The 27,656-nt window shown below is 35.9% G+C and overlaps 1 protein-coding gene across 4 annotated transcripts; it reads right to left on the reverse strand.

Annotated features, from left to right (window-relative positions):
* CPSF6 (cleavage and polyadenylation specific factor 6) lies at nucleotides 1-27,656 on the reverse strand. 4 transcript variants are annotated; one of them, XM_020888738.2, is made up of 11 exons: nucleotides 27,445-27,656; nucleotides 19,506-19,715; nucleotides 17,978-18,081; nucleotides 14,496-14,641; nucleotides 13,419-13,592; nucleotides 13,179-13,289; nucleotides 12,222-12,726; nucleotides 10,047-10,162; nucleotides 9,172-9,325; nucleotides 7,129-7,321; nucleotides 1-427 (listed from the first exon to the last, which is right to left on the reverse strand). In XM_020888738.2, exons 1-10 carry the CDS (start codon nucleotides 27,502-27,504, stop codon nucleotides 7,132-7,134), a joined length of 1,770 nt encoding a protein of 589 aa, XP_020744397.1. In that variant the 5' UTR covers nucleotides 27,505-27,656; the 3' UTR covers nucleotides 1-427; nucleotides 7,129-7,131. The 4 variants fall into 4 exon arrangements, with proteins under 4 accessions (XP_020744397.1, XP_020744398.1, XP_020744399.1 ...); XM_020888739.2 differs by having other exon boundaries at nucleotides 7,129-7,318; nucleotides 27,445-27,653; XM_020888740.2 differs by lacking the exon at nucleotides 13,179-13,289 and having other exon boundaries at nucleotides 27,445-27,647.

The raw sequence follows: 27,656 nt of genomic DNA on the forward strand, positions 1-27,656 counted from the left end.
CCCCATTAAACAGTTTATTACAACACTACATCTATTGTAATCAAAGTGGTGCTGTTTACAGACATTATCATATGAACATTTTTTTAACAAGAACAAACTACTATAAAACAAGCATTTACTTGACGTTTTTTTTCCAATTGCTTGCACATTATAATGGCCAAATGTATATAACCAGTAATAAAGTTGCAAAAGCTTTAACTTTTTAAATCACACAGGTTTCCTTCAAATAAAACAGTTAAGCAACATAAAAAATAAAAGTAGAGCTACTGGTTACCATTTATGCAGATTTGCTTTATTCAGATCTATTCCTGTTCATTTTATCCATGAATCCTTACAGGTTCAGTTCAATCACAAGAAGCAAACTGCTGGACAAGCGTCATTTTTCCAGAAGACTGTTTTGTCTTGGAAGGTGTTCCTCTTCCTTCAGCTGTAATGTGTCAAAATTTATGATGTAGATTTTGCTATTCCCCATAATACACAGAAAAACGCTGGCTTAACTATACATACACAAGTCGTGCATCTACTTCACTGTTACGTATTCTAACACAAAATAAGAATTAACTGAAACAGTAGCTGCCTTTGTGATGGAGAATGCTCCCAATTTATGTGATGATTAAAAGAGACATTCTGATTTTCTTCTTCTTAAGTATTACTGCCTTATAAATTTAATGACTGAAGCAAATGAAAATGTAGCAGCTACTGTTTCTATGAAGATGGAAACATTTATAAGTCATTTTCTATAGTATTCATACTACAAAAATGGAAAATGCCTGTATGATTTTAATGTAAATATTTTTCATTCATCCACATAAATTCTATATAACTCATAAACAAATGAGAACTGAATATAAATGCAATAAATTATTTTACAAATTAGTTGTATTTGACAGTATACAGGAACTTCTCCAAGTATAAATCAAACGGACCTCCATGTTACAAAACTTGTAAATATAAGCTCAGTATGCACATGTAAATAAATATAATGACATTCACGTACAAATCTTTAGACATATACAAATTTATAACAGTACTGTCACTCTATTTCACCTATATCAAAATATCTAATGTATATAAACTAAGTCAAACCAGATAAATGGGAATCTACAAATTTCATTGAAAACTCACAAAAAGAAAAAAAAACCCAATAAATGAGATAAACTAAAATTTTAGGAATACATAAAAATGCAAACTTCAGGTAGAGGTTCACAAAGGAAACATATTCAATTAACGTGATATTAGTGACCACTGAAACACCAGTTATTTGAAATATAAATTCCAAGAGAGCATGTCAATAATAAGATGATGTAAGAGGCAAAAGGGCACAATGTTTAGTAACAGTCTTCCATAAAATTAAGAATACTTTTTACTCTACAATTAAGAATAATTCGTATTCTGTCACAACTAACTATAAATTTTCTTTCAAGTCCTTTCCTCCTCAACTAGGGTGCAAGCATCTTAAGAGCATCAATACACATATTCACATCGCCTAGCAGTTTAAAAACCTAAATTTTACAACTGCAAAAGAGAAAAGCAGATACTATAATCCTGAAACTTTCAAACTTTTTATTTGCCCTTATTTTTCATATAGATACTTAAGCCTTTTTTAATGCTACTTTTTATTGTACTTTATCTTATGTTGATAAAGTTTTTGGTGGAATTATTTCACAGAAAAAATCTAGGAAGATGGCTGGCTTTCACATATCTTTACTACTTTTCAATATACTTAAACAAAAACTGATATTGAAGCATTAAAGAGAGACAAAGCATATATTCTAACCAAAAAAAAAAAAAAATTAATAGGAAATTCACAATTCTTACTGCAAGAGAATGCTACCTCCCTAATTATTCTGTCATACTGGAAGGGTTAATTAAGAAGGAAAAATTAAGTCACAATGAGCAAAACAAAAATAGCCAACGCTTCCAAAAACCATATGGCATATTCTGCAATTTTGTATCATTCCGAATGGAGAAGTTCTACTACTTTATATGTAAAGAATCCTGTTTGTATAATTACAACATATATCTTTAGGATGAATACATTTATTGTTTGCTTTAAAGATAAGACTTTTACTACTAATAAATCTCTAATTTTCACCATACAGACATAAAATCTGGGGGATAATCTGACAGTTTTTGTTTCTATTTCTAAACACTTTACATGTATCCATTTGGAAATACAAATTTTACAATCTCGAAAAAAGGCAAAATTGAAGGCAATACAACCCATTTCCAATAACCCAATTCCATATTATAGTCTCAAATTTCTAGGCAGAAATCTACATAAACAAAGATAAAAAAAAGAAGCTTAAAAGTAACAAATACATTCAGTGGTCATATTTTCAGAATACCATGCAGTCAAATCTATAATGTCAAAGCCACACAATGTCTTGCTTTAGCTATCAGTTATAGGAAGATCTATGTAAACAGATGTTAAAAAAACTGAGACAGATGGAATCTATGGCTCTTTAATGAGTATATAAAGTGATCACTAAGTTAAAATTTCAATACAGAGAAGCACCTGCATTTTGAGATAAGCCCACGAACAATGGTGTGGGTGCCCTATCCCTTCTCCAGGGGATCGTCCCAGCCCAGGGATCAAACAGGGGTCTCCTGTGTTACGGGCAGATTCTTTACCAGCTGAGCTACCAGGGAAGCCCGAGATAATTTAAGATCAAGTCAGCGTTAACAACTCAAATTATGAATGCTTCTGTCAGAAATTTATCCAAGAAAATTTACTGGTATCAGTTACTTCATCTTTCAAGTAAAAGAGTCAAATATATATTAGATATGGATCTCTTACAGGTTTTCACATTAATATATTGAATTTGAAGGATTCTAATTTATTAACTCAGTATAATAAAATTCACTTTTTATCTGAAAATTTCCTGATGAGAGGAATGGAGATGAGGTGGGCAGAAGACAGAGAAGTATCTAAATACAACTCTTTTTAAAATCAACATCCCTTCTTGCATTGACTAAAACACAGTACACAAAATCTTGTTTATGGTAGATATTTACAAAAAACTCCCTTACTACCAAAACATTTTATACTTTCATCTTTCCACTTCTAGAGACAGTACTTACCTCATTTTAACTAAAGAATTTTATTACACTATGAAATAGAATTCATGACTGCTGCGCCAGGCAGTCCACTAAATGGCAGAAATAAACTTCACAAAGAATACTCATCTTTGCTTCAAAATATGACAAAATGGCCATTTCAAAATAAGCTGTGATTTAGATTTCACCGTTGAGAGTTAAAACATGCTACCACCAAGGCATATTACATTAGTAAATCTGGATAGCATACATGACACCTTTACTCCTTTTTTGGTTATTAGGCTTCTTTTAAACAATGCTAATTATTCATTTTAACTAAATATTTATTCAAAACAATCTAATTCACAAACTAAACCAATGGTAGCAAATTTTACACTGAAATGAAGGTGAGAGATCAAAGTGACTCACACTGGTACTGATTTTTTTTTTTAAAGAAACAGACCATTAATTATTTGTAAACAAAACCATATTCTTAAACCACAGTGAGCAAAACACACTACACATACATTCTAGGGATCACTTACTACCCTATTCTCACTGCAATTAACATACCTGTGTAGTCTCACATGTTTTGCTAATAATACTAAAAGCAAGGAAAATTAAAGCAAAAGTGAGAGGTAGCATATCCAAATGAAGCAGTTAGAATACATGGGGAAACCATAAACACAGGGATGGGTAATATTAGTCTGATCTCAGACGACCTAAGAGTTGCAGAAATAATTTTTAAATCTCATCACCACCAGTATCATTTTATCAGATAATTAGAAGTATTTAATTTTCACCTAAGACTCAAAGTAACACTGACTCTTAAGGAGATAAAACATCTTAACATTTAAAAAAGAACATTCGATTCTTTGGGCTTTTTTATTTGTTTTTCCCAAATTAATGCAAAGCTAAAAAACTGAGTAAGGAATGCAAAACACCCTAAATCTTGTACAATGACAACAAAATCTAAGATCATAATATTTATGATAGGAGAAGAGAAACCATATAGCAAAGGAAAGTATAATTATTTAACCTATACCCCATACATGATGCTTAAAAATCTAACAAAGGAATGGATAATGATTTGAGAATGTATCAAGTCATGTGTCGGGCAGAGGAAAAGCATGAATAAAAAGTATTTTTTAAAAATCCTTTCATTACTCTTCAGTACACAAACAAAAGCAGAACCATTAACAGAAATGTGCTGAGTAGTGTTGTTCCCAACAAGTGATAACAGAAAGACGAAAGAAGATAACTATGAAAATAAAATTATTTCTGTAAAAAGCATATAATATTAAAAACACTGAACTACTTTTGTTTTGCTCAGAGTGGTCTGAGAATTGAGGCAAAAATTACAGAATACGAAGCACAATGTATTTACATGCTGAAATTCACAATATTGATATTCTCATTAAAATATTATATATTTGAACTTAGATATTAAATGCTTTTAGAAAAACTAATACATTTTTTAAATGAGAGAATGCAATTAACATTACCAACAGTTCAAACAAAAAAAAAAAATTAAGATGGGACAGACATTAACAGCTTGCCAACATCATTAAGTTTCCAGTTAAATTAAGATCTTGCCCTTTAAGCCATTCATCATCACTTTAATAATAGGTCACATTATTGTTTTATTTGTATACAGACTTAACAGTGACATTCACTTCAGCTTCCAAATTACTCTTATTCCATTTAGTCCATTTAAGGTTTACATGATAGTTCAAAAGGACTCATATTTTAAAACTTCTAAAAAAGGTCAATAGACCTTATTTTGATGGTAATTAAAGGTGCAAATTTTTTTATTTGTTTAAGAAAGTTTTTCACTTGGATATATTTAATCCCAATTCCCCCCACCCCATTTATTCCATGTCTACATCAGCAATAAATACTTTTTGGTATAAATCAAAGGTACAATATTCCAGGTTAACAAAATTTTTTGCACTGGAAATGCTTATGTAAAATTTTGCTTGGGTGAAGGCACATAACAATATTACAACTCAATTCTGATTATAATGTACAAACAAAACATGGGAATTTTGGTATGGTACACATCAGCGATTAAGAAAAAATGCCGACAATATTTAGTTTGCAAGTTAAGAATTCATAGTTAATGTCTGAATGTAATGAAACTCAAACCATGATATAGTTAGGTGTACCCATTACTGGAATGTAATGTTAGTTAATTCAAGGTATTTAATACAATGGACTTTTCAGAAAGAGTTTATCTATTTATGCTAGTTTAACTAAAACCAGTAAGAAAACCTGTTAATTAACTTCGGATATAAACTGGTTCAGAATGCCCCTGATGGGCATGTCCAGTCCTGGAGAAGATTGAAAATGTATGCAAGTTCCATTCTCATGAACTTCAGTAACTAGAAGCTTGTTGATAACTGACAAAGTCTAAGTAAAAATAAAACTTGAAGGACCTGTATCTTGCTTTAAATGAAATGACTGATGAACATTAAGCATTTCACTAAGGTGGCCATAATTTACCTAAAGCAACTGATGGGCACTCGGAGTTTTTTTTTTAAGAGGGGATCAGGCCCATTCAACTTGGGGAGAGGAGGGGGACTACATCTAAAAAATCTAATGTTTATTTTTATATGACACAACATTCAATTCTTACATCCAAAAACAGTATCAATTCCAAAAAGCTTAGTTTTAAAAGTAAAAAAAATTTTGCCTTATATTAAAATAATGTTTTGAAAATTGTATTAAGTTCTATAACACAGTACATGGAGAACTTTTTAAAAATTACAGTTTGATATATATTCAAGATGCATATTCATAATGCAAGGAAAAGTATTAAAACTTGCCTTTCACTCTAAAAAGCTCTTAAAACTGTAAATAATGTAATAACTTATTTGTACACCACAAAAATAAGACTTACATTGCTTATTTCCGAAGTAGTATTACTTAAAAAAGGATCTCATTTGCTAAAATATACCTACTTTACTTAAAGAAACTGCTATTCTGTCATAGAATTACATACAAGTCTTTGGTTTTGCCCATTACAATTTAAACACTACCAATTACTGAATTTTCAGTATTTCCCAATTTTAGTTACGGAAAATAGTCATGTAAAGAGTAGTAACCTATAAGGGATTGGTTTCAGTCTAATTTAATTTGGATATGCCACCAACCTATGAAGAAAAAAAAATCTGTTTACAGAATAACTTCTGTGTCACATGCACAAGCCTTATAGTGCCCTCTTCCCACTCTTCACATGAATAAATGCTGTTCACAAATATAAAAATAAAATTACACGTGAAAATGAAGTATAAACAGACAACTCTTCCCGCTTAATGAAAAATGTACACAATAGTTTTAAAATACAGAAAAAAAAAAAGACACAATGATTATGGTTTATGAATGAAACATCAAAGAAAATTACTTCAAAGTTATTCTAACCTGAGATGTATGATTTGATACAACTTAAAATTCTCTATATGGAATACCTTGAATTCATTTTAACTGAGTAACTTTCTTCTTTGCAAATCAAAGAATACTGTTCCTTTTCTTTTAAAAACAAAGCCCAGATGGCAGGAAAAGTGTCTTTTCTTAAAAAAAAAAAATTTTCTCAATGCTAACAAACCACCTTCCAACTAGCAACAAGTGTCAGATCGTCTTTCAAATTTTTAGGGATAGTTAGTTAGTTCAAGAAGAGAAACTTAAAATTTATTTTTTGAAGTCCAAGCATGTTACAGTAAGAATTAACTCATATTTTATATTTTAAATCACATGCAAACTATGTATGTGATTAAGAGAATTCCAATTTTTAGATTTTAGAAGTAGACAATGAGTCCTCTTGATTATTTTCTTGCTTTCTTAGGATCATTAACAGTCTGAAACCTAAAAGCTGTAACTCAAGCAAGCAGCATTTAAGGATAAGAGGTCAAAATGTTTACCTGTCATTACTCACCTGTCATTTACCTCAGATGATTCCAGAAGATTAAATTCAGAACAAGTAGTTGGATGGTATAAAATGTGGGTATATACTGCATAAACAATAGCCTTGGAGTTATAATCACTATGAACGACAGGCATGCTGGAAGTGACAGGACAAGGAACACCCACCTGCTAACGATGTCGATACTCGCGCTCACGGTCGCGCTCTCGGTCCCGGTCCCTGTCCCGGTCCCGGTGTCTCTCTCGTTCCCGGCTTCTCTCTCTGTAATAATCATCATGACGATCTCTACTGCGGGATTTATGGCGCCGACTCTTTTCTCGTGATCTACTATGATCCCTTTCTCTTGATCGTTCACGTCTTCTAAAAGAAATTACTGGATTAATGCTCTCCATAATTAGCTTTAAAATTTAATATTTTGATGTTTAAAAATACCCAAGGCAAAAAAATAACTTACAAATATAGTTTAGACTAAAATACCCTGAACAGACAATAATGATTTTACCAACTCAGCAACAAGCATGAATTAGAAATCCTATTTTAAAAAACATTCACCTAAAAATTGGGACGCAGACACACCATGGTAATACATCATATATCATCTATTACAACCAGGAGCCTAAAAGAGACATGCGATATTTACTGAATGAAAAGTGGAAAGGTAAAGTAGAGAAAATCTCATAGGACTTGTGTTTTAATCGAACGAAATATATAGAAAAGTAGTTTTTTAGAAGTAAAATTCATGATTATCACTCAATACACAATGAGACTTAAATACTTAAACTTATAACCCATTACTGTAGGTTACCTAAACATATATGTAAGTATCAATCTTACATTTATAACTAGCCAAAATATGGTTCATCGTAAGTGCTACCCTACTAAGAAACTTACTGAAGAAATATACACATATGTATGCTTGGAGGATGGTAGTGCTGAGAAGCATAGTGGCAAGCAAAGAAGAAACTTAGTAAACACGACCACTAAAAAAGATTGAGCAATTCACATTGTTATTTAATAAAGAGAAATGCTGCATGAACTTCCTTTAGAAACAAACAAAATACAGGTACTTTAACCAAAGTATATATCTTAGAAATCCTACTAATCTAAGTTCTGAAATTCACAATTAGGAAATAACTGCTGATTAGTTTAATCTCTATTTTGTATCTCTGCACCGGACAGCTCAACTTAGCAAACATTTTTCTTTTTTAGCAAACATTATTAAGTGTTAAGCTTGTGATCAAGGCAGAAGTTATTATGGACTTAAAAAGTTAAAAGACTATGTAAGATACAGTCTTTAGCTGTGAAAATTTGTTGAGATCCAAAGATCCTTAAACTGGGTCACAAAAGTAATAATTATAAAGGGGACCACGACAAAGACAAGCTCCTTTTCCTAGCTTAATGAAGATGATTCTACCACCTGGTAAGTACACCAAAGACCTAAAAATATCATGTCAAGATTAAGCTTTACTTTTCTAAAATATGTAAAATTTCAACCAAAAAAAGAATTGCCTAATTTTAAAAAAACCCTAAGAAATACATCATAAACTCCCTTGTTCAAGAAATACTTATTTAGCACCCATTCTCTACATCATTACAAACACAGTAATGAACAAGACAGGTAAATAAGACCCCTCCCATTTTTCAATGTGTTCTAGTGAAAAGAAATAAGTAAGAACAATAAGTAACAATACTTAACAATAAGAAAGAACAGATTGCAGGAAGAATTATTAAAGAAATAAACAGAATAATCAGAATAACCTGGGAGAAGACCCCCTCCTAGAAAGATTGAATTGAGAAAAGAATAAGGAACAGCTATGTGAAGAGCCAAGGAAAAAGGCTCCCAGTAGAAGAAATACCAAGTGTTAATACAGAAACAAGAGTTTGATATGTCAAGAGGAAGAAAAGGGAAACCAATATTGATAGAGAATAGTGAGCAAGAGAAGTATATAACGAGGCAAACTGTATCATACTGTTTACAATGTTTATATTTGCATTATTACATTTATTCTAAGAATAAGAATTATAAGAATAACTGAAAGCCTTTGAGGGATTTTAAGTAAGCAAACACCTGACATTTATTAAACAACAACAAAATCACATTAGCTGTGAAATAAACAGTAATAAGTAAAATCAAAGTCCTATAGAGTCCCAAACACATTTCTATTTGCAAAGCCACAATTTTAAATAGACATGAGACAGGAAAGTTTTACCTTGATCCAGAACCATAAGACTTGGATTCAATTCCATGAAGGCAATCTTGCAAAGAGCTAATAAGAACTTTGCAACGATCATCAGCAGATACTTTGGATTGTTTAATTAAAGAAATTGCTGTTACCAATGTCTCAATAGCACTCCCATAATCACCTGTGGGTGGAAGGAGAGAGGTTTAAGTCAAACAAATTTTATTTTCAAAAATATCACCTAACCATTTGAGGCGACCATTTTAAAAAAGCAATGCACTTTAAAATAATTATAGATGACGTCTTCATTTTTTCAGTTTCATCATTTGGGTAATGTACATGAAGTTTGTTATTGTTATAGCAATAACACGTGATCATTTAGTAAATATGGGAATAAACGAGCTGCCTTAAGGCCCCTGAGCCATTAAATGTCAGGGCTAATACTTAAATTTATACCTAAAATGTTTAAATTAGGGGTATTTCACTACACTGTGACATACAGTTCCCTTCAATGCCTTTTAACTAAAGGATAGGTAATGACTGGGAAATATACTACATGTAGATGACCCATCTTCTTTAGGTCATGCCTAGACTTCCCTGGTGGTACAGTGGAAAAGAGTCCGCCTGCCAATGCAGGGGACACAGGTTCGACCACTGGTCCAGGAGGGTCCCACATGCCTCGGAGCACTAAACCCACGCGCCACAATTACCGACCCAGGGTGCTGCAACCGCCGAAGCCTGCGTGCCTAGAGCTTGTGCTCTGCAGAAGAGAGGCCACAGCAATGATGAGCCGGTGCACCGCACCGAGAGTCGCCCCTGCCCACTGCCAAAACTAAAATCACTTTTTAAAAGTTTTACGTCACTCCTAATAACAGAAATATTAATACAGAAAGAAATATACAAACCAGCACTGGCATCAGACACAGCTCTTGAAATAGCACTGCTTGAGATTGCCCTATTTCTATTCATGATTTCTTCAAACTCAGCTTCACTCAGTGGCGTTCTTGCAGTATCCATCTCCCTATAAAATCAAAATAAACCTTCAATCATACTCAAAAGATTTTCTAAATTAGTCATAATAGTGTAATGCAATTCAAACAACTGCTTTTGACAATTGCCTCAGAGCTAATAGTTATTTTCTCATATTGAAATATGCTATTTTTCATACAAACAGAGCAGGTGTATGCAAAATTCCCTTGTACCATTATCTTTCAACTGAAATAAACTAGCAACTTAAAAACCTTATCTTTCTGGAGGTCAGAAATGCTATATTTACATAAAATGCAATAAAATATTTTTTCAGTCATACAAAAACATGTGAAAATTTGTTTTGATGTCTCTCTATATATGTATGTATTATCTAAGCAAAACATGCTGACTGCAAAAAATACAACCCTACACAAGCCAGGGGCAAAATCTGGTTTCATTTATATTTGGATCCTTTAGGCACAGAGCCCAACTCACAACAGAAGAATAATAAATCTCTAACTAATAACATTCCAGGAGGGACAAGATCTTAGACCTATCTTGTATGCCCCACTGAATCCCCAGGATATCTGGCAAATAAAAGATCCTCAGTACCTACAAATATTTACTGAAAAAAAAAAAAAAACCTAACAAAATCCCAAGATTTTCTAAAGCTGCTGGACAACTTAAAAAATTGTGACTGTGTGTAGTACAGAAAAGGTAAATGTTTTGCCATCTTAGTTATTAGTTACTAGGTAGGATGTTGAATCGAGGCAAGCAGAAGCAGTTCATTCAGATGAGATGCGGAAAAGCTAACACAACCTTCTGCATGTTTATAAGGTATTATTGTTATTCTCAAAACTTTATAAACAGTCTAACCAAATTACAAGTTTTTTAACATTCATGTATGATATCAGACAAATTCTGTGACTCATACCCATCCTATTTCCTTAAAAAAAAAAAAAGTAATAAGAGTTTTCTCTCACTTCCAATTAAAATTATTCAATAATAACCAAATACATACACACAAATATTTTTAGAAAAACTGATACTACAGAAATTCAATTATGTTAGAAAAAAGACATGCGATTCAAACTCTAAACTTATCAAACCAAGCCACCTAACCCACCCCCATAACAATGAACACTTAATAGACAGTAGTTCACTGGAATTAAGTTGAACAGAAGAAAAATAGTGCTAACTTCCTAGATGTAACATTTCTCAAAAGAAAACAAAGTATTTCAGGCACTCAAAAGATACAATGTCTATGGATAGATAACTGTCAGAAGACTTTATCTACAACGTGAAATTTATTCCCCTGGCCCTGCACACTTGTGTGAAACTAGGCAGATGCTCAAACGCATCCCTGCAGGACACGGGCAGACAAATTGAAACACAGAGCAACCCAACGGGAGCAGTTAAAGGTCACAAGATCAAACAATATGCTCAGCAAAACCCGAAGGGGACAAATTCGAGTAGTTCTTAAAGATTAACACAGCTCTCCAGATTACGATTTGAGCATGCATAGCTTTAGAAGTACTTTAGTTTCCATGCAGCTCTTCTCTAAGGATTGCCATTAACTATCTTATTTCCCATAAAGCCTGTGTTTTACAAGTCTTTGTCTACCCAAAGATGCTTATAAATTATTTAATGTTCCCACTTTAATTAAAAGTTAGTAATTTTGCTACACAGGACTCCTGATAAGCGTGAGATACTATTTAATAAACTGACCTAATTTCTAAAACAACGAAGAAACTTTAGCTTTCTATGTAGTGTCATCAATAGTAGATGATATTGACTTTAAAATTTTAAAAGTAGCTTGAGGATCCCACTAGCTTGCTTCAGTATCTTTATCAACCTCTTTTAACTTAAAAATGATGGAAATAAAGTGACTTGCCCTAAGATCACAAGGCTGTGTAAGTGGTAGAGCTAGATTATTCCCAACCCTGTTCAGTAGGTTTTTCACCGTATCATACCGCTTCTTGTAAGAGAAAACATACAGAAAACTATATCTGGGGAAAGCTAATTTTTTAAAACTTCACAGACAAGAGTGAAAAATAGCTTTTGCAGATGAACTATACCAAGTCTACTTTTACCCATGCATACTAACTTACCTCCCAGGAGGCCCATAGTCACCCCTATCATATGGTGGAGGCCGGCCATATGGATCTGTTGGTGGTGGGCCTCGGCTATCTGATGTAGGCATGCCGCTGTTAGTTGGTGGAGGAAAGAAAGCTGGGTTCACATGTGGAGCTGGCGGCGGGGCCCCTGGAGGTGGTCCAGGAAGATGCGGAGGAGGAGCGAGTGTAAGGGGTGGCCCAAGAGGGCCAGGTGGGCGAGGTGGAAAGGGGCCTGGAGGCGGAGGTGGTCCCTGTTGTGGAGGTGGTGGACCAGGAGGGGGGCCGTAGCCTGGAACTGGAGGCGGAGGGCCGGGAGGAAGCGGGCCCAGCGGAGGCTGCCCAAAAGGCTGTCCAGGAAACAGGACTGGTGGAGGAGGGCGATCGCCTCGATTAGGAGGCCCAGCTAAAGGAGGCGGCAGAACCTGACCAGGAGGTGGAGGGCCTGGTGGACCGGGCGGGCCTGGAGGACCTAAGGGTGGACGTGGTGGTGTCTGTCCAGCTACAGAATAAAGGGGAGAGAAAGAGAGAAAAAAAAAAAAGAAAAACACTTCAATAAGGTGTTTTAATCTTCATGCCACAATTATACTTTTAAAGCATAACTCAAAGACCAAGACTCTTTCTCTTTAAATGAAACCCATATGGTAAATGCTACACTAACAAGTTACAAAGGTGAAGTATATCCTTACACATTTAACTAGCTCAATTTAATGCTTAAGAAAAACTACTGAAACAACAACTTTAACAGATTACAATGCTTAGAGATAGTTTCCATCTTTCAGCATACACACACTTCTTACAGTGAAATCACCCACCTTATAGTCTACTCTGATGTCAAGCTAGAAAGTGAAACAAGGAAAAATGGTCTTGAAAGGATTTTTTAAGAGGTAAGAAAATAAGACGGATGTAAATATTCTATATATAAGTCAAGCAAGTTTGGAGAAAAATAAAGACCTTTTAGGCCAAAAATGGGTAATTCCTCTATGCTGTGCCCCATATGCCATGGAATCCTAGTTTCCAGGAACAAAGGCCGAGTTCCTTTAACAAGATGCTTGATCAAATTTCCTGGATTCCAAAAATAGCATAACAAGGAGAGTAAGTCACATTAATAATGCATTACTTGAAAAAGAGAGAAAAGGAAAAGAGGTATTAGGTAGACACATTTTATCCATGGCGATTTAAGAAAAACTTTACCTGGAAAAGGTGGAGGTGGCCCTCCTGGTCCTGCTGGCCCAGGAAATCTGTCCCCACCGGGAACAGCCCCTGGGAAACGGCCCCGTCCTCTACCACCTTGTGGGAATGCTGCACGTGAACTGCCTCCCGGAGGACCAGCTTTACCTTCCCCAGACATCTGTCCTGATTGTGTAGCTGCAAACATCCAAATACTCATAAATAGCATTTATTAAAATAGTTCTCTGATATGTAACCACTGTTAGATATTAGAAACAACTCTAAATCAAAGTTTATGTATACTGCTTACTAACTTCCAGATGCCTTGGGCCAGTCCAAACTACATGAGAAGTACCCATTTAGGAAAACATTCACATCTATTTAAATTCTTTTGAAGTCTCAAAAGATCTACACTTAAATGTATTTCTGATAAACAAATAATGAGTTACTTTCAAAATACCAGTATTCTGCAGCAGCCAAGACCAAAATTCTCTAACAGAAATCTAAGTATAAATCATTCAAAGTCTTTAACATTCATCAGTTAAGTTTTAAGTGCTAGAACATTAAGAAAAACAACCACTCAAATTTCTATTAATTACATAATCATCCATTTATCTCTTTAAGTCATAACATTCTTAAGTATATAATGGCAAATCTTTTCTATAGTCACTTTACCAAGTGGTGATAGGTCTTGGTGCCAAGCAGAAAATCAACGAATACTTTCTGGTTATCAGTAGTTTCTCCCCCACCATAACAGACATCCACATAACTTTCCTTCAACCTAAGGATTAGAATGTAGTTTCTTCCTTTCTTTAGGATGGGAATGACAGGATAAGAATGGCAGGGCTATAAAACTTGCACACTGTTGTGTAATGTTGGGTCTGTAACATTTAGAGAAAAATGGGAATAGGTTTCCAGTACACGGAACCAGTCATAATCAGTAATTTAAATCAAACTCAAAGCATGGATTTTCTAAAACGGATTCTCCAATGAACTAAATATAAATATTAAGATGACTTCTCCAATACAACACATAACAAATGCTAACAAGACTGGTTAAAATGCACATCTTTTAATAAAAGCCTCTGAGGGGGTGCTTACTTTTCCTGGACTGCATTTCAAATTGACTCAGGAACTGTTTATTGCATGGAGTTACAACAGGATTCTGACCATGAAGCTCTCTCTTAGGCAACAAATCCATTAACTTTTTTGAGGATGCTTCAGATCCAACACCAACAAGGGCAAACCTAGAAGGTGTTTAAAGGGATGTGGGTAGAAAGTGAGGAGGGATTAACTGTTATTGCTGTTATTAAAAATGAAATGGTTTGAATTTAATTTTACCTACCAAACAAAACAAAATATTTCTTAGACTACAATGGTCACACTTTCATCTTTAACTTCTTTTTATAATAACACATCATATTATTCAAAGTGTACAGAATTCAGTGCTTTCTTTGTTTAGCATACTCAGAGTTTTACCATCATAACCACATCAATTTTAAGAACATTTTCATCACTCAAAAAAAAAAAACCCCATAATTGTTAGCTGTCACTCCATTTCCTCCCATCCTCCAACCCTAAATCTGCAGATTTGCCTATTCTGGACATTTTATTAAATGTGAATAATACAGTGTATGGTCCTTCATGGGGACTAGCTTTTTTCACTTAGCATGATGTTTTCGAGGTTTAATGCATGTTAAAGTATGTGTCAGTGATTAATTCCTTTTCATGACTGAGTAATAACTTCATTATAGAGAGATACCACATTTCCTCAAAATCACCAACCGACAGGCATTTGGGCTGTTTCCACTTTTTAATTACTATGAATAACATCACCATAAAAAGATGCTCAATATCATTAGCTAACAGCAAAATGTAAACCAAAATCGTAATGATACCACTTCACACACTAATCAAAAAGACAATTAACAAGTGCTGGTGAGGATGTGGGATAAACTAGAACCTGCATACATTGCTTGATGAAAAAAATATATAATGGTACAGACACTCTGACAGATATCCCAGCAGCTTCTTAAACGGTTAAATACATTAGGGTTAAAATAGCATCCAATAAATCTCCTGGGAATTCTTTGGTGGTCTAGTGGTTACGAGTTGGGGCTTTCAGAGCCACGGCCCAGGTTCAATCCCTGGTCAGGGAACTGAAATCCTACAAGCCTTACGGCAGGAAAAAAACAGAACACAACTCCTGAATGTACACATGTAGCTAAGAGAACTGACTGCAAACACTATGTTCACACAAACCGGTACATGAGTATAGAGGAGGCGTATTCTTTAGAACAAAATTAGAGATTTTTATAAATGTTGATAAATTCAACTTCTTTCACTAAAGATTTTTCTGTCTATATGAAAGGGTGGCTTTGAAACAGTTGCAAATCATATGGGAACTACAGTGTAATCTATTTAGATAAAAGAAACAATTTCCTTAAAAAAAATGCTGCTAAAACTCATATATGAACATTCACAGGGGCCTTTTTTCATAGCAGCAAAGATGGGAACAACCTAAATGTCCACCAAAGGATGGATGAAATTTTCAGAATTTCTAAATTTTTGAGATTTTAAATGTGGTGCATTCACATAGTGTAATATTTAGTGGAATATTAATATTTGTAAAATATAAGTACTGACACATGTTACATGATGAGACCTGAAAATATTATGCTAAGAGCAAGAAGCTAAGCACATGGGACCACATTCTTCATGATATCATTTCAGAACAGGCAAATCCACAAAGACAGTTGCTAACAGATGCAGGATTTCTTTTGGGGGTGATCAAAACATTCTGGAAATAGACAATAAAAATGGTTATACAACTTTATAAATAAAGTCCACTGATCTGAATGCTTTAAAAGGATGAATTTTATAGTATGTGAATTGTATCTCACTAGAAAAAATAAATTTAGAACAGAAAAAAATGAATGATTGTCAATTCATAAAGTTATACAATATTCTAAATTATTCTCAGAAGGCCTCTTAGGAGCCTTTACTCCCTAGTATTCAAAATGGTCCTTTAATTAGATCCTGGTCAACAAAGTCTGCTGTTTGATTCAAGATTACCTTGGGTCACAACATTTAGAAACAATTTAATTAATTCACTAATTTAAGAAACATTTATTGAGCACCACTCCCTATATGCCAGGCCCCATTCTAGGGTTAGGGAATACAACAGTGAACAAAGCTCTTTTGGAACTTACAATCTAAATACAGTAGAGACAAGACAAATGAATAACATACAATATAAGAAAGGGGGGGGGAGGGGGGGACTGATGACAGCCGAAGATCTTGCACAGTGTGGCCAGAGAAGGGGAACTCAGGCAGAGTCCTGAATGAAGTGAAAGATCCCAAAGGTGGGTATTTTGGGGAAAAGTAAACCAAACAGAAGAAACAATGGAAAGGTCTTAAGTAGAAGTGTGTCTGAGGAACAGCAGACTAATTAATGCAGCTGAAGCAGCATAGCGAAGTAAACAGTAGTAGGAGATGAGGTCGGAGATGTAGTGTGTAAACAGGTCTCAGTGCCTCATAGACCACAGTGAAGACTCTGGGTTTTACTCTGAATAAAATGGATAACCAAAAGAACATTCTGAGGAGACCAATACTGATGTCACTTTTTTTCAACTTCCGCTATGTGTCTGTATAGACTGTAGAGAGTCAGCGTGAAGGCAGGTACACCAGGCAGGACGCTACTGTTCAATGAGGGAACAGTGGCAAGGACAGGCAGTAGACGTGAAGTTCATGAAAAGCAGCCAGACTCTGCACGTGTTTGAAAACACTCCTAGTTACTGCACACTGGATATCATTCTGTAGTTAGCAAATTACCTCTCAGAAAATCCAAAATCTATGCCAAAGATTTAAATAAAGTATTATTTATAATAGACAAAAACTGAAAACTCAAAGAACCAAAAATAAGAACGGTAAAATAAATTACAGTAGCAAAGTATGATGGAAAGAACTAATACATTAGAGAAGATGTATATTTATTGTTAATTTTTTTTACTGTGTTTCAAACACACTATAAAACATAAATTGCAATCCTATTGTTTTTGCAATAAAAATATAAGCACTAGGAAAATACGTTAAAGTATATTCACTAAAATGACAAGAGTAATCACCTACAGATGATGACATTATATTTTTTTACTGTCTTACTTTTGGACATCTGTATTTTATAATGATCCTACCTCATCTGTGTAGTTTAACAGTTAAAAAAATAATGCAAAACATCCATGCTACATTATTCTTCAGTTGCCCATATTCCAATACCTCTTAACCACGGGGATAGTAATGCTTCTTCAAACTGTCATTGTTCAACCATAATGGAGAAAACGCAGGAAAATTGGAAAAGAGACCTAATCTCCCAGCTCCACTAGTTTTAGGTGGATCCACTAGATCACAGGATACATTAAATGAGAATCTTTGCCCAAGAACCTCCTGTCAGTGTAGAAAAGAAACATCCTACACATGTGTAGATAAGTTTTAACTTCAAGTAGTCACCCCTAAAACTGTAATTGCTAGCTACTAAATCCCATTGGGTGAAAAAAAAAAAAGAATTAAAACGAAATTCTTACCCCTTTGACTGGCCATTTGCCCGATTTTCAAAAAACTTTATCTCCAAAATATCATTTACTCCCAAAGAATGAACTGCTTCAGTTAAGTCTTCATCTGTTGTCCACTGCAAGATATTTCCCCCTCATTAACCATCAAAACGTATCTAAGATTTTTATTGTTTCAACTTAGTTTGTAAGGGTAAACTCAGGATAAACAAAAGAAAATTAATCCTTAGTGCAAACTATGTACAATTACTGCCAGTCAGTCTCCAATTTTTAAATAGAACAAAAGTACCTGAAGACATAATTTTGTCCGTTGATAAGAGTTTTGGAAATAGAAGGTACATACCCCCAGAGAGAACACAGAATTTTAAAAAAATAACAAAAAAAACCCCTTAATGTGTTTTTGGTCTCTTCCAGCTTTCAACTGCTATGACTTTAAATTTTCAGTAAACCAATCTCACCTGTCTACTTTTTTTTCTTAAGAGAAATTATTTGGGGAAACAAACTCCACCTTACGTTTCAAAGTATACAAAACAAAATCCTAACATGTATTCAGTGCCTACCATACCCTTTTATCAAATATTTAATTCTCTAAACATAGAAGTCCCATTTTACATATAATTCCTATTTTACACTCTATGCAATAGAGAGGTTAAAGAAGTTGTCCAAGGCTATAAAACATATATAGGAGCCAAGACTCCGCCTTACTTAGCAACCACACTCTTTATATCTACAATGCTACTGTCTCCAACATTATAAAAATTGCTCAAATGATGGGAGATTGGCCAGTTTTTTATATATGTAAACATTTAAAAATACTATTAAGGAAATATACAGTAACAACTCATTTCTAGGCAATTTTTAAATTTTCAACTATGTGTAATAAATGTTTCTAAATAGAGATGCAAAAACTCTACAGGACTATTTTAGTAAATATTTAAGATTCAATTCTAATAAAACACAGATAATAATAATAATACTAAACATTCAGCTAATGAAACTCCAATCAATAAACCTACAGTCTCATAAACCAAATTAAAATGCAATATATAACAGCAGTATTTCTGTAAATCAGATTTCAAATTTAAGAGCAAAAATGAAACTCAGCATGTCTGTAACTATGATTTGGATAATGAAAACTCTTAAAAACAAGACTCATATTGTGTATCTTTCTCTCCTACATTTCTGAATCCTGGTTTGAGACTTTATGTGAGCATTTTCCTTTGTAAACGGGGATAGCTGAAGTGTAGGAGTAGGAAAAGATAAAAAAACTGAACTACACTTAACTGGAATATCTACCACAAGTTGAATGTCTACAAAATTCAGAACTAGAAGATTCTGGTACTTACTATATTTAAAAGGTGCATGTATGTCGTGTTCCCCGCCCCTCCCCCCCCACCCCCCCGCCCCTCCCCCTGTGCATAAGAAAGCATGCAGAACCAATTTAATAACTTGAAGTTCTTATTTTATAAAACTGGAGAAAAAAATTAACTACTGGAATAGCTAAATCAATCACCAAGGATTTAATTCAAATCAAGTCACTTACCCATGTTAGATTCCCAATATACAATGCAATTCTCTTTCCCGTATATGTATAGACAACATTTGGTGCTGCTCCTTTACCCACATCATCACCAACAGTTGGTGGGAGAGTATCCATGTAATCCCGATCTTCTGGGGCATCTCCATTATTTGCAGATGGAGAGATGACATCATCATACAAATCTATCTGATCATGCCCACCATATTCAGCTTCCTGAGATACAGAAATAATGTTCTAGATTATACAACTGTCAGATGACTTCTAAAACAGATTTGAATGCAAATTTATTCAACTATTTTCTTTCAAAAATTTGGTAGAAGACACAGGTCAAAGATCTCAGTACAAATCTTGCACTCTGCCACTTCTTGAACAGTGCCTATAAAGTGAATTTCTACACAATGAATTCTATTTCCCCACTGATACTTATTATAGGAATTAATGTTCCTCTAGGAACAGAATAACATGTAGACAAAATAAAATAATAAACTTTTCATGGAAGCAAAATACTCTAAAAGTACCAACACTGACTACAAATTTTTGATACAAAAATATCACAAACAAAAATCAGAGCCATTATGAATCTTTAATATTTTTAACTGCAGAAAAATACAACTATTATTTTCTATAGTATTCAGGATCATGCTTCCCAATTCTGTGGAAGCCGTTTTAGAAAAATCATAGTAAGCTAAGCCACAGGAAAGGGATAAAGAAATGTGGCTATGTAAATGATTCTATATGTCACAACAAATGAACAGGGGAAAGAGAAACAAAGTACAGGTTAAACTATCCAAATTAGTATCCATTAATAGTTTTATTATTCTCAGTCAACAAAGAGTTAATGCTTACCTGACTTCTTATATAGTCAATTAGCAAAACATATCTACATGGTCAAGAGAAAAGGGACATGAACAAGGAAGAATCTAGTAAAGTTCTGCCTTCAAGTGTCACCAGCAGAATTAAAACAAGGCTAGTAGATGCCACTTACATGCCTAAGTGATATGCAAGTAAGAGGAAAATGAAAAATAAGCAAATATGTGAACAGGAGAAAAACAGAAAAATAAGAGTTCAACCTGTAAACAAGCACAAGAAAAGTGAAATGCAGGTATTGGCAGACACTGAGCATCATTTACAGCCTTCGGTAACAGTTCCCGGGCCACTGGCTTGACTAGCCAGTAGCAGAGGGCAAGCTCTATTTTTATCTTCCTTTCCACCTCAAAGTACCTAAATAGATGTGAACCATTTCATTCTGAAAAGTGAAAGTGAAGTTACTCAGTCCTGTCCGACTCCTTGCAACCCCAGGGACTGTTGCCCACCAGGCTCCTCTGTCGAAGTAATGAGCGTGGCAATTACACTTAGAAAACGAGTATAATTCCTGTCTTCTCCATCAATACAACTCAGCAAGAACGAATACAAATGGCAGGTAAGGAGAAGCTGATAGTTTTAGGTATTAACCATTTTAGGGATAAAGAATGACACTGAAAAGGCATTAGTAACATGACTATGAACAGATCAACAAAATACTGTTATAGGAAGAGTCCCAAGGAAACATGGCTCTTGTTTTGCTATTCAGAAGGAAGCCAGAAAAAGATTTTTTTAAAAAGAAACAGAAAAAGAAAAAAAAATCTAGAAGGGGAAATACCACTTATATAGCGTTTCAGGTAATCTTCTGCATAATGAAGTTATTCAATTTGCTGATTATACAACAGAATCTCTACATAACAATATTGTTATGAGGCTGAATGTACGTAACTTATTTAATAACGGACAAGATCTTAAGGTAAGTCAGAAAAGAAAGACCTCTTTAGCAACGGGCAGAAACTAAGACCACAAATCACTGAATAATGCCATAATTTTGTTTCCACAGCAATACCAAAATAACCTTTGAGAACTGAGTTTTTTGAAACCAAGGAACACGATCAAACTGCAGTGACAGTAAAAATTAGAAAAAAGAAGGGTGAGTTTTCTTAAGAAGTTTCAGTGTAGCTAAAGCTTCAGGCGGCATAGCTGCAGCCGTGCTTCCACAAACTTGAGATACCAACAAGTGTCCCGCAAGGGGCGGTGGGCACTGCGAAATCGGCTGCAATCCAGTTTTGTGCATCAGTACAATTATTGTTACTATTATTCAAAAGGAGTTGTTTCCATCCTCCTGAGCAGACTATAATCACAATATATGGTTTGAAGGAGAGTAAAACAGAATGCAAAGGTTATTAATAGCAGCACTAAAAGTATTTCAATTTATATTTTCATGAAATATTTGATTTTTCACTAGTTATAAATCTAGGAAAATGTTCACATAAGTAGACAATAATTTACAGGCATAATAACTGCAGCTACACTAACCTGATGAATCACAACTTACTATTTTTGTCCATCCACGAATTCCTATGTTGACAACAACCAATTTTCAATACTGATGTGATTCTGCCAATATTTACGATCAGTCACTTGGTCTGGTAGTTGGACTGCTTCCAACTGATTGAAATATGATGCTAATTGAGACCACAGTCCTGGGGTTTGATCTCCAAGTAGACTAGTTAGCTTTGCTCAGTTCCAAGGCCACAGCCTGTACTTTTAGCCCCATGGTATGCATTTGGACTTGGTGGAAAAATATTAATGAATTTGAATACATTACCACCATTACTAAGAGACAACTCAAAACACACACTCTTCGGTAGTATCAGTAACCTTCCTTTTCAGCTTCACCATATCACACCTACCCTCCAGATTAAAAAAATAATTATATACAGAACACATCCTACTTTCTGTTCCCATTCTAAAAGGGGGAAAATCATACACATTCTAAAATTATGTAAAATGAATATCACAAGTCACGGCTTCCCTGGGTCAATCCCTGGGTCAGGAAGATCCCCAGAAGGAAATGGCAACCCACTCCAGTATTCTTGCCTGGAGAGTTCCATGGACAGAGGAGCCTGTCCTCCGTAGACAGAGGCTACAGTCCATGGGGTCCCAAAAGAGCTGGGCATGACTTAGGGACTAAACAACAACAGTATTACAGAGCACATATAAAGAAGGTGAGCTCTCAAAGTCTATTGGACAAACTTTGTCAAAGAAAAAGAGTCAACAGTGTCAAGTTCTATATGCAGTCTTTTCAATTATTACCACTGGGAAATTTTAATGGTACTCAAAAACAAAAAATAATCAATATTACCCCTCTAATTATTTTAGATTACCAAATATTGCCCTATTTGTTCATAGCAACTAATAACCAATAGAACTATACAATATATATAACTTCCAGTAGGCAACAGCTCTTAGGGTTTGTTAAAAAAAAAATCCACTATTTCATTCCCTACATTTAATTACGATAATCATTTTAAAGGCAAGGTAGACTTTCAAGATTCTGCATCTCAAGATCATGTTCCTTATGACACATAAGCAGCTGCAGCCAGGTCAGAGACAACAGTCAAATTAAGACGGATAGTAAAATAACCAAATTTCAATTCGCTCCTCTTAAAAGCAATGTTTCTCAACCGCTTTTTCATTACCACCATGCCATTGCTCTGAAGAGGGACACACTTTTGCTCATCACCTCCCATATGATTTCAATGTCAGATACACTGTACATCGGTGAGATGACTGGGGTAGCTGTCCTATACTCTTCCTGACAGGCACGACACTACTTTTGGTGTTCCTAAAACTGTATCAATGCCACTCCTGCATTATATGTTACCACCACTATTGTCACAGCAAAAGCCACTTGTTCAAAGTTCCTCTATTGGGGGGAAAAAAAATTCCATTTAGAGAAATATAAGCAAAATATAATTTTGCACTTATAAAATGTTTTCTATACCATGGAAAAGAACACACTAACACACAAAATCCACAAAACAGATAATCTAATATATAACTATCTTTTTAGAAAATATTTCACTTTCTGATTTTGTTTACATTTCAAGCAGATATTAAAATCAGTCTGCAATCCCTGTTAAAAGCTCAACTAATGGTAAGGAAGCCAATTTGGTACTAAAAATATGGCACATAAACCACAAAGTGACCAACAGAATGAACTACTTATAAATAATTAAATAATTAAGAGTTCCAGCTCCCCTCAACATTTCTACCCAAGTTTCTGAATCAGTCTCTACCTACCTCAGTTTCCATCTTACATGCCTTATCTTAGAGGGTTCTCTATTCAATATAAATTTGGTAGAAATAAGATATCACAGATATTTGCCCAACAAAACTTATTTTCCAAAATTAGCCAAACATTGGCTATAGTAGATACACAATAACTAAATGTAAATTATGAGTCATTATAAAAGACAAGAACACTTATAAGGATGTCTAAGTCTGTAACTTCCGAATGAATTTTTTCCCACTACCGACATACATTTTCATTTTAAAGTTTGATTGTCAGATCACTGAATGAGCACTGCTCTCAGCGACGTACTACCAGGTACATCAAAAACTAAATTCTACATGAAGGGTTTTGCTCCCCAAACAAGCAAAATACACACTACTTCAGTGCACCCAGTATAAGCTTTCCTGAAGTTCAGAATTTGGCTTCCCTCTCCTCTTGGAGAAGGAAGTGGCAACCCACTCCAGTGTTCTTGCCTGGAGAATCCCAGGGACGGCAGAGCCTGGTGGGCTGCCGTCTATGGGGTCGCACAGAGTCGGACACGACTGAAGCGACTTAGCAGCAGCAGGAGCAGCCCCTCTCCTCCGCCAACAAAAATCTTTCACATAAAGATAGACACAAAAGAGTGGTTTCTGTAACACACGACCTGTCAGAGTGTCATATTTCTTACATAATCCCACTACACTGCACTTAGTCTAGACACTATCTAAACTTTGTATCCTTCCTTGTTGGCATACAAAATACTTAAGAAATGTATACTGAACAACTGAGTTAAAAAAAATTTAGTTTAGTTTAGGTCAAAATAAAAGTCTGTAACTATTAAATATGAGGCTAGTAATTACTACCTTCAAGTACAAATTCCAGTTCAAACTGAACTGATACACACTATCAATTCAGTTGATAGTGTGAGACTGAAACCAACAGCTTTCTTTTCAACTCCAGATCCAAGGAGTATAGAGGTTTGGAAGGAGTCCAAATACTTCCACTTGAGCAACTGTTCCCAATTTGGTTCCATCCAAAGATCTTCAATTTAAGAACTAAAGAGCAGCTATAAAGGATAACTGAGGTCCTTGTGCCTTATTCCCTTCTCCAATTTTATTCTCCATTCTAAATTCATCTGGTGAAGAAAGGAGCTGTTCTATAGTATAGCTTCAGTAACTTTTTTCTCACACCATCTCCAAAATAAAGTTTCTAAGACAGTTGAATATCTCACTTTTTGAGACAGGTTTACACTGCTCTTTACCAAAATACACACATGAAATAAACATCATACAAGTATAACTACTTAAAACAGAAAAAATAAAAAACACATATATTACAAAGAATTTCAATGCAATTAAAACTACAGCTCACATTGAAGAGATCTTTTAAATGTTTACAGCAGTTTAGAAGCCGAAATAAAACCTGTTATACTTAGCAAAACACTACTTGACTACAACAAAATAAAGTCAGTTTAGCAACCAGTAGAAGTAATGTCACCAGCTAATAAGAATGCAAATTAAATCAACCAACAACAATTTTGTAGTTGCTTCTAATTCTGATAAAAATTTCAGGTAAATATTCCAATACTAGTAACATTTTTAAAAATTAAGAACGAACCTTAAAAAACCATCAACTACCCTTTTATGGCCATAATGTGAACAGGAATTATCAGAGCAAGCAGTAGATTACAAAGGCCAATGATACACAAAATAATAACAAAAACATAGCCTCTATTTAATGCCATTAATTGACTCAAAAGTATAAAGATCCTAGAGGCAAAAAACCATTCAGATACATGTGCAATATAATGCTATAGGTAAAATCCACAAAAAGTTATTTTTAAAAGAACTATATAAAGCAGTTCATCAAGGCTACCAAACTCTAATCTCTTCTTACCTCCTGTTCGGTCAGCACTAGCTGGTGCACAGAGATAAGCAAGTATCACTCCATCCAGCTATACAGATAAGAAAAATGCCCATCCCAAATTAAGTATGCAAAAACCTAAAAAGTATTTCATTAAAAGGCTGTAAACGACGCTCAATTCTAAAATTGTAGTCCAGTTCTTCCTTTACTGTGACCAGAAAGACAAAAGGAAATATATTTTCTTGGAAGAGAACTAATGAAGACTGCCTTGAACATTTGTTTTTTTACTTGCAGATATGGACCTCCTGTAGAGGGAATGTTACACTCATTTGATAAATAAAAGGAAAAGAAATTTCCCAGAGGTCTTTGTTTACTGACCTTAAAAAAGCCTTAGAATCCGACTGTGTTTAGCACTCAAGGTAACTTTAGAAAGTGTCACTGACACAACTTAGGCACAGCAAAAAAAATTTAAGCGCAACACAATAAAGATTTTAAAACTTAACATTTGATAACAATGAGTTATGTTTTAACATACTCTCTTTTTTAATAGAGTAGAAAACATTTAAAGCTAATTGAACTTTTCTTCTAATATTTAAACTTAAGGGCACCATCATCCATCACAAAAAAAAAAAAAAAAAACCCAGATTTCTAGTTTTCCCTATTTAAAAAAATCCTTAACTCCTAGCACAAATAAAATCCTTAATGGAGGGGGAAAAACCCCCACAAAAACACATTAACCAGAATTTTACTAAGCTTCTCACATGGACCTGGGCAATGTAAGAAAGCTATTAGGAACACTGCAGTTAAACACAATTTGCTTTTTTTATAAAGACAGCAGATGTGACCAGAATTGCTTACAGCTGAAACGTCACTGCTCTAGTAACAACCTTTTGCAAGGATGCACATCAGACATCATAGCTCCGCGGCTAGTCCTAGGCAACTGTGGCCTGTGAGATACCGGAAAAACCTTGCATTCTCACTTTCTCCAGCCTTTCCAAACCCCTCGGAGAACAGTAAACATTTTGCTTTCGGAAATCGGCAAACAGCTATAACCCTTTATTTTAAAACTAACAAACACCATGTGAATTTCGGGTGGGATTCTTTAATCATTACTCTAATCTCGTCTCTTGGTGAGCTACCATCTTTTTTGTTCCATCCAACCCTCGCCCTTCCAAGTCTTCCTTTTGGCCCGGGCCACCGATCTTCACTGATATTTTCATCACAAAGACCTAGAACGACTGGGCCTCAGAGGCACTGCAAGCCCTCGACCACCGAGGTAGGGGGCCAGTGCACCGACTTTTTAAACACGATCCATGGGTCCGAAAGTCAAAGGACTTGTTGCAAACGTGCCCGCACCGAAGCCTTCTTCCCAAAGAGTGAGAGAAGGAGCGGGATGGCGCCACGCCGAAACCTGTCGCAAACGCGGGCAGGGGAGCTCAGGAAGCTAGGCGCGCGGGATACAAAGGGCCGTGAACGCGGCCTTCCATGAGACGACCGAGCGCCGACAGAGACACAAAATGGAGCGACCGAAGAAATCGGAGCCCGAGCAGCAGGGCCAGGGGCGAGAAGGCCGGCGCGCGCCGCGCCGGGCTTCCTCCTCGATCTAGCCGCGGGGGAGGGGGCGCAGGGGCGGCCCGTTCTCCCCGCCGCGCACACGCCGCCCCGCTGCCCAGGCCTAGCGAGGCGGGAAGCGCTCGCCGGCCTCCACCAACAATGGAGAGCGAGGCGGCGGCGAGGGAGGAGCCGGCGGCGGCTGCACAGGGGCCGGCGTCCGCGCTCGGGGCCCCGCGGAGGGTGGCGGCGCCCGCCGCCCACGAAACGACGCGGTAGAACGAGGGGCGAGGGGGGCGCCGCGCCGGGATCGGGCGGCGCGGCCCATAGGCGCCAAGGGCGCACGGTCTGCAGCCGCGCCGGCTCGTGGCCCGCAGCGGGCCCGAGGTCGGCGTCCCGGCCGCAGCGCCGCCCACTTCGGCGGCGTGAGCCCGGGCCCACACGTACCTGGTTGAACTCTTCGCCCACATCCGCGTAAATGTCTATATGGTCCACACCGTCCGCCATCTTCCCTCGGCCTCGGCCGCCGCCGCCGCCTCCTGCAGGTCCGCCCGCCGCGGCAGCAGCAGCGGATCTAGCGGCGGGGCGGGGCGCGCTGCGTCACTTCCGAGGCCCGAGGGCCGAGGCGGGGGCAGCCGGGGGCGCGGGTCTCCGCCGCC

This window comes from Odocoileus virginianus, chromosome 24 (genome assembly GCF_023699985.2).
Source record: "Odocoileus virginianus isolate 20LAN1187 ecotype Illinois chromosome 24, Ovbor_1.2, whole genome shotgun sequence".
Classification (NCBI taxonomy): Eukaryota; Metazoa; Chordata; class Mammalia; order Artiodactyla; family Cervidae; genus Odocoileus; species Odocoileus virginianus.